This window comes from Physella acuta, unplaced genomic scaffold, assembly GCF_028476545.2.
Source record: "Physella acuta isolate Inbredline_101_S28 unplaced genomic scaffold, ASM2847654v3 ptg000604l, whole genome shotgun sequence".
In the NCBI taxonomy this organism is placed as follows: domain Eukaryota; kingdom Metazoa; phylum Mollusca; class Gastropoda; family Physidae; genus Physella; species Physella acuta.
Genome location: NW_026732123.1, coordinates 499,657 through 508,075, shown reverse-complemented (window position 1 = coordinate 508,075; position 8,419 = coordinate 499,657). Strand labels below are relative to the sequence as shown.

General features: G+C 31.9%; 1 protein-coding gene across 1 annotated transcript; it reads left to right on the top strand.

Annotated features, from left to right (window-relative positions):
* LOC131947655 (uncharacterized protein DDB_G0283697-like) lies at window positions 1-3,538 on the top strand. The gene is made up of 9 exons (XM_059308895.1): window positions 1-18; window positions 153-373; window positions 573-702; window positions 958-1,172; window positions 1,504-1,645; window positions 1,879-2,099; window positions 2,402-2,477; window positions 2,755-3,304; window positions 3,495-3,538. Exons 1-9 carry the CDS (start codon window positions 1-3, stop codon window positions 3,536-3,538), a joined length of 1,617 nt encoding a protein of 538 aa, XP_059164878.1.
* The last annotated feature ends 4,881 nt before the right edge of the window (window positions 3,539-8,419 follow it).

The following is an 8,419-nucleotide window of genomic DNA, read 5'->3' as shown; positions in this document are numbered from 1 at the left end:
ATGACCAACAGAATACAGGTAAATTTATGTTTATTAGGAGTGACCTACAGAATTATAGCTTACCAACTATATATCAATATCATATACGTATAAAAGTAATAATTTCTAGAACTATGTATACTTTCTCTGGAAATGCTTTTGGTCTAACATAGGATAAAGACGATGACCAAGACGGCCAAGTGACCAGAGAGGAATATGACCGTCACGTCGACACTGAGCACCGTGACCCACAGACCAGAAGAATTCTGAAGGAACATTTCGATGACCTGGATAAAGATAGAAACGGTGTTCTGGACAGACGAGATGTTGACGCCATCTTTGATCAGGCTGACACTGACAGAGATGACAGAATAAGTCACGAGGAATATCAGAGGTCAGGATAATTATAGAACTGACACCTTATTATGCTACGTCGACATATTTCTGATAAATTATAAATAAATAATGTTTACATATATATATATATATATATATATATATATATATATATATATATATATATATATATATATATATATATATATATATATATATATATATAAAACCTAACATTATGGTGATACATTTAACAGACACCACCAAAGACAACGCATTCGCCAGCTAGTCGAGATAATGAAATCCTTAAAATCCCAGTCATTAAGTAGACTGGATCAAGATTGTGATGGACAGGTGTCTAGACAGGAGATGCAGAACCACTGGAATGTAAGATGCATCTTTATTTCATCGCCACGAATATTAGATAGCCATAAAAAGTTTTAGCTTTTAAAAACATTAAATATTTTTATTGAACCCACAGATTTATAGAAAGATGTTGTAAACATCCATGAATAAATGTAGCAGAACAGAAAAATTTCATGGATTGAAATTTTAACTTTGACTAAATGCAGCTTATGAATAATTTGATCTTACAAAACATGTGTTGTTTAAGGATTAAAACGTTCATTATATATCATACAGAGCAGAGTAGGCGACCGAGAGATATCGAGAGAAGAATATAACCGTAGGGTGGATGAGCAAAAGCCCGACCCCCAGACCAGAAGAATATTGAAGCAGCTTTTTGAGCACATGGATAAAGATAGAAATGGTGTTCTGGACAGAAGAGACGCTGAAGCAAACTTTGATGAGGCGGACACGGACAGAGATGACCGTCTCTCACAAGACGAGTACGACAGGTTGGTTCAAAACTTTGTTCTTACATTTGGTTTGGGCTATCACAGGATGGTACGACAGGTTGGTTCAAAACTTTGTTATAACCTTGTAAGTTGTACAATTGGAAGTACTTTTCCAAATACAGATAGCAATAGTCAAATTGAAAAATATCTTTATGTTTTTATTTTTTTAAATATAAAAATTATCAGGTAATGATGTTAAAATCTTGAACACATTCAATTTCACCCAGATACTCAACGCTTTGTTTCAATATTCAAATATTCGTACAATTGTGAAATTTTATTGTTCGTATTTTATTTATCATTTATCATTGCCACTGTTTCCACCTACCAGGCAAGTTGAGAGACAATTGAACCGTATCGTGTCCAGCAGATGTGACAGAAGATCTGACACAGCAGCGTCACGGGCCTTCAGAGAGATGGACAGAGATGGTGACAGGAGGGTCTCAAGATCAGAGCTACAGGATCAGATTCATGTACGTGTCACAATGAAGCTTTATGGTTGGATCTGTGAACCAACTGTAAATTGATTAAGCTGGTTAATATTTGATATTTGTTTGTTCTAGGTTTTGAAATGTATAATTTAAAATTAGAATTTTAAAATGTATTAATGCCATGTCGTGAGATTTACTATTGTAATTTACAAAAAAAAAAAAAAAGAAACGATACATGTTGCAATACATTATAATATTTGGATAAAAATGTCTAGGATAAAGACGATGACCAAGACGGTCAAGTGACCAGAGAGGAATATGACCGTCACGTCGACACTGAGCACCGTGACCCACAGACCAGAAGAATTCTGAAGGAGCATTTCGATGACCTGGATAAAGATAGAAACGGTGTTCTGGACAGACGAGATGTTGACGCCATCTTTGATCAGGCTGACACTGACAGAGACGGTCGTCTGTCTGAGGATGAATACAAAAGGTATGTAACAACTTTGAGATAATTCAGTTGTTTTAATGTGTGTGTATTTTTATAAACATAAACAGTCTCAAATGTAATTTTTTTTCATGTATATTCGGATGTCATATTTCACGCAATAAGAAAATTGACTTTAAAACAGTGAATATTTAATGTAATAAAATAATTTTGTCCGTACTGGTTTTAAAAGCAGTCTCTTTTCTTGTGTTCGTGTTTTATTGATTTAGTTGATATTTATAAAGCTTGAACATTGAACGCTTGTACTTTCTGTTAAATCTCTAAACGTGGAATTGTTATTTTCGTAGACATGTTGCTAGACAGCTCAGACGAATTGAAGCTTATGCGAGGGAGGATAGAGAAGAGACGGAAGAGCGATGCCGTGTAAGTGACAGCTGTTTTATAAATGTGTAATATAGAGTAGCCGTGCGTAGTTAATTATTAGTTAACAAGAAGTAATAGACTAAATGTTTCAGTGCATCCTGCTATAAATATAGAACGTAAATTTTATTCACACTTCTAACAGAAAATTTATGAAGTTGTGTTAGTAAAATATAGAATTAAATACATAATTTCTGTAATGAAAAATATATAAGTGTAAGGTCAAACAAACAAAATTCATGATTGAAATATGTTAAATAAATTTTTCATGTTGGTATAGGAGCAAGACAGGAGCAGACAATTGACGAGAGAAAAGTATGAGCGCTGGGTTGATTCTAGAACCGATAACCCACAGAAAAGAAGGACACTGAAGGATCATTTTGATGATTTGGACAGGGATAAAAATGGGGCGGTAGACTGCAGAGATATTGAGGAGATCAGAGACGAATCGGATCGTGGCAGGGATGAGAGAGATGGTAGAGATGGTAGAGATGGCAGAGATGGTAGAGATGGTAGAGATGGTAGAGATGAAGATAGAGATGACAGAAGAGACAGAGATGACAGCAGAGACAGAGATGACAGCAGAGACAGAGATGAAAGCAGAGACAGAGATGACAGCAGAGACAGGGATGAAAGCAGAGACAGAGATGACAGCAGAGACAGAGATGAAAGCAGAGACAGAGATGACAGCAGAGACAGGGATGAAAGCAGAGACAGAGATGACAGCAGAGATAGAGATCAAGATAGAGATGATAGAAGAGACTCAAGAAATTACGAAGAAGGCCAAAATGAAAGAGAGAACAGGCGTGACAGAGGTGAAGACAGAGATGGTGAAAGAAGAAACAGAAAACAACATGAATACGAAAGGTCAGCGAAGAAATGCGTAGCTTGCTATTTGTCGCTCTTATTGAGAGCTATCAAAATACACCAAATTAATTAAAAGTATAAATATATTTTGAGTCATTTTTATCATGAATATAGAAAATGCAATAATTTATAAAAATTCTTTTGTATTTCCAGACAAAGAATCAGATGGTTTAACTGACCAGACCAGTCAGCTATAAGTTGAACAGACTATTGATTACTTTGTAAACAAAACATTGGTTACTTTGTAAACAAAACATTGGTTACTTTGTAAACAAAATAGTTATTACGTTGTAAGCAGAATATTTAATCCTTTGTAAACAGACTATTTGTACTTTTCTATTTTCGTTAAAATAAAGTTTGATATATTGCATAGTATTCTGACTTTCAAAATGAATTATTATTTAAAATGTATTGTATGTTTATTCATGATTATAAAACTTGATATCACTAAAATAAGTAAGCACAAGGCACACAAACAACCATATCTGTAATAATTGGTAACAATTACTATTTGAAACAACTATCACGGTATTAACAATTACATTAAATACTATATCTTAAATTATCTTTCATTTAAGCATATGACGCATTTCAATTGCAACATAGTTGTATGTAAAAACAAAAAAAAAATTTTATAACCATGAAAAAATATAAATTAGAAAGTAATTCCCAAAATCTTATTAAAAGTAAATTCGTTCCTGATTAAAAAAAAACAGAGCTTATAAGCAAGAAAGGCCACTCACGCATATAAACTGAAATAGGAAACATTACGAAGTATATTTTATGAAGTTACCTAATTCAATACAAAAGAAACAACCATCCTAAATAGAGCAGTTTTAAACTTTTATTGCCGCAATTATGAGTGCCTAGACTATATTGAATTATTTTTTTCCTTTGGTCTCCGTTATTACCGGACAACACAGATGTTTATATGTATTCTACATGTCGTAGGGAAAATAAAATTGTAAGCTGGGTAAATTAACTTTCAACAAAGGCCACAGAGCTTGTCAAAAACCGTTGTGTTGACATTGTGTGCTATGAAAAAAACACGACACAGTGATTTACAATTTTAAATATCTTTATGCGGAATATACCATTTGAGTTAGTACAAATATACAGAATATTGTTAATTATACTAAACTTTCATTGCTTATTGGGAAAAACTTTCATGAATAACGGGGTGTTTTTTAATTAGAGTAAAAGTGAAAACTATACATGTATACGTAAAGCTATGATGAAGAACATATGGTGAAATAACAAATTATATTTATTTTTATGTTTCTAATTTTCATTTTTTTAAACCTTAGTTATATATTTTCTTCACTAGTTGAATATGCCTAAAAGGCAAGACACTAACACAAATAATTTGCACTTTGGCTTTCTGATTAAAAAATGCATAGTATATATATATATATATATATATATATATATATATATATATATATATATATATATATATATATATATTTATATATATATAATATATAAAGCTCAATTCTGTATGTAACATGTAAGAAGTTTGTCGTTGACATATCTCGTTGGATTTAAGTGTTAGATTATTATCGTGCTCATTGTCTAAATTTATGAGTTAAAAAATTATTATTGAAAGTGTTAGGAAATAATTTTCATTTTTCAAACTGATAGTAATAATTGTCGGCATGTTCATTAAACACAATTTTAAAAAAATATCATCTTTTACAAAAATTCTAATTATGTCTGAAAATTATTTATATTGAGTCCTTTAGCACTTACTTCCCTTTGATAAATTAGGAAAGCACAATTACTTCACTTTATAAAACCATTGCATTAGTAGAAAAGAATTTACTTTTTATTACTTTGTTTTGGTGTTGGGAAAAAATAATTACATAATTAGCGGGGATTGATCAAGTGCAAATGTTGTAGGTATTTTATGGATAAGCTTGGAGTATTATAATTGTTCATTTGGTTTGGTTTGGCACCTACGTTCGTTTAAGTGCGTGCACAAGACTATGAATAAGTTGGGGTACTATAGTCGTTTATTAAGCTGAAACAGGCGATTCTGCCCCGGGCTAGACTGTGAGCACTTTGCGTTTATGTTCGCGTTTGTGTTTTCTTTGTGTTTTGGTTGCGTTAGTGGTTGCGTTTTGATTTGGTTTGTTTTTGTTCGTTCTTTTTTCGTTTTCGTTTGTATTTTTTTCTTTGGGTTTGTATTTGTGTTTGTGGTTGTGTTTGTGGTTGGTTTTGCGTTTGGTTTTGGTTTGTTGTCGTTTGCTTTTTCGTTTGTGTTTTCTTTCTTTGGGTTTGTGTTTGTGTTTGTGGTTGGTTTTGCGTTTGGATTTGGTTTGTTTTCGTTTGCTTTTTCTTTTGTTTTTTTCTTTGTGTTCGTATTGGTGTTTGTGGTTGTGGTTGGGTTTGTTGTTAGGTTTTTGTTTGCTTTTTTGTTTGTTTTTTCTATGTGTTTGTATTGGTGTTTGTGGTTGAGTTTGTTGTTAGGTTTTTGTTTTCGTTTGTATTTGTAATTGCGTTAGCGTTATGTTTGCGTTTTGTTGTTTTGGTTTTGGTTGGTTGTGGTTTGGGTGGGCAATGCCGGGTTTATGATGATTACTAAACACACAGGTAATGGTCTTTAACAGAAAGGTTTTTTTTTTCAGAAGCCAGAGCAGGGCCTGGCCGGGACGGCTAGTATATATATATATATATATATATATATATATATATATATATATATATATATATATATATATAATCTATATAATAGACGCAAACATAAACGCAAATTTATACCGAAACAAATACCAAAATTGTACGCAAACATAAACGCAAACATAACCGGAAGCACAAACGTAAACAATACCAAAAAAAAATTACACTGACATAAACGTAAACATAAAGTCAAACTGAAAAGCAAACATAAAGATTAACTGAAACGCAAACGGAAAGTTAATGGCAAACGTAAACTCAAGCATAAACGCAAACGCCAACACAAACATACACACAAACACTCGAATACACGGGTGTGAATGGGCTGAATGTTGTTTGTACTTGTTACTCTATTCCGTCTGTCCCTGTTCAGTCCTTTTGCTGTGAGTCCGGTTTGTACAAGATTATAAAAGGGTATATAAGGTGTATGAAAATGTGTATGATTGCCTCAGTTTTATCTAGATCTCCAAGGTTATTATAGGTTATTTCTATAATAGTATTTAGCCACTGTATCGTAGTTTTACTAGCTTGTACATTTTGTGCTTAGAATAGACTGTATTAGGTGCAACGAGCTAGTTAGTTTTAACGAGCCTTTGTTTTCATTCAGTCTTATATTTGTAACCCGTTTGTGGTTGTTTGTCTTACATGTTGTACTACGCATCGGATCACCGTGTGTACACAACATATAAATTTAAGCGCAAACAAAAACGCTAACGCAAAAGTTATTGCAAATGCCAACACAAATATCAAACATAAACATGAACTCAAACGTAAATATAAACTCAATCATTAACACAAACATACGCAAATCTAAACGCAAACTTAAGCTAAAATATAAAAGCAAACATAGACGAAAACAAATACGCAAAAAAACATAATTATAGACAAATCACAAGGAGGATAATTATGAACGGTTTCAAAACTATTATTGATGTAAAAATATTTTTAAAAATATTGCATTTAGACAATAAAATAAATAAAGGTTGTTTAAAATATTTTTTTTATTTTCTACCATGTTGCACTTTATCGCTACATGCAAATTCAATAATTTTATTTCTAACATGAAAACAAACAGAAAATATGTATTTTTTTCTTGTCTGTGATCTATCCCAATCAGGAAAGTAATTGATCTAAAAGGATGTAAGGTGCATAAACTATATATATATATATATATATGTATATATATATATATATATATATATATATATATATATATATATATATATATATATATATATATATATATATATATATATATATATATATATGTAAGTATGTATGTATATCTGGGGAGTCATATTGAACGCTTGCCCCTGGGGAATGGATTGCTACGCCTCTTTATTTAGCAGTTGATTGATTTCGACATTTTCTGTTCTAGAAGAAATACTCAACGCAGGATACGAGCCTCATCTGCCCGGGGACAGAACCCTGCGATTTTGTTTGATCAATCATCGCTCCCCCCTTAATCACCCCATCAGACTGCCAAACCCTATTAAAGTAGAATGTCACACTAATCTTCAGCAATAGCCTACGGCCGATCTGTACCTAACACTAAACGGGAATAAACAGTTATTTTTCTACTATTTTTGTGTGAGACGAGATATCGCATTTAAAACAAAATTAAATAAAAACAGGCATGTTGTTATTTACTAAGCAAGAGCTGAAAGAAGGGCGAAATGCGTGTGTTAAAGGCTTAGCCTCGCACTAAACTGGCCTTGACATAAAAATCTATTTCATTTTCAACTAGGTCAAGAAACCGAGAAAAAATAAAAAGATAACAACCCCAAGATGTATTTAAAAAAAAATACAAGCATACAATAAATTGCATTTTGTCTAAATTTTTTAAAAAGGAAAACGACCTAATTTTGTGTAAAAAATAAACATTTCTATTAACATTTGTTTCTTTACCTGCGACTTATTGGTTAGATAGATAAGTACACTTTCATTTTATTTGTGTTTTTTTTTACTTTGACAAATAACAAAGTCAACAAAAATAGAAAGATATGTAACAAAATAAAAACAAACTATTTTTGTTTATGAGTTATCGAAATATGGAACGCAAATCTGAATTAACTATATAAAATTAGTCCACAAATCATTCACAAAAACAACAGTGCACATGCATTGATCATGTGGTGAGCAGCCCTCTGTTCCAATGATATTGCTTTTAAAAACATATAAAAACATGCGTGAACGCAACCCAAGTCATTAAACATTACGAAATCTACCAGGTCTGTAACTAAATTTATTTGAAACTATTTAATTTTACCGTTAATATATGAACCAAATTTAAAATTAATGTAGGCGATTAGATTTAAATTATAGTAACATGCATGTATTTTCGCAGAATCATCACAACTATGAACTTCCGACTTGCATGTGTGTTTTGCATCCTATCC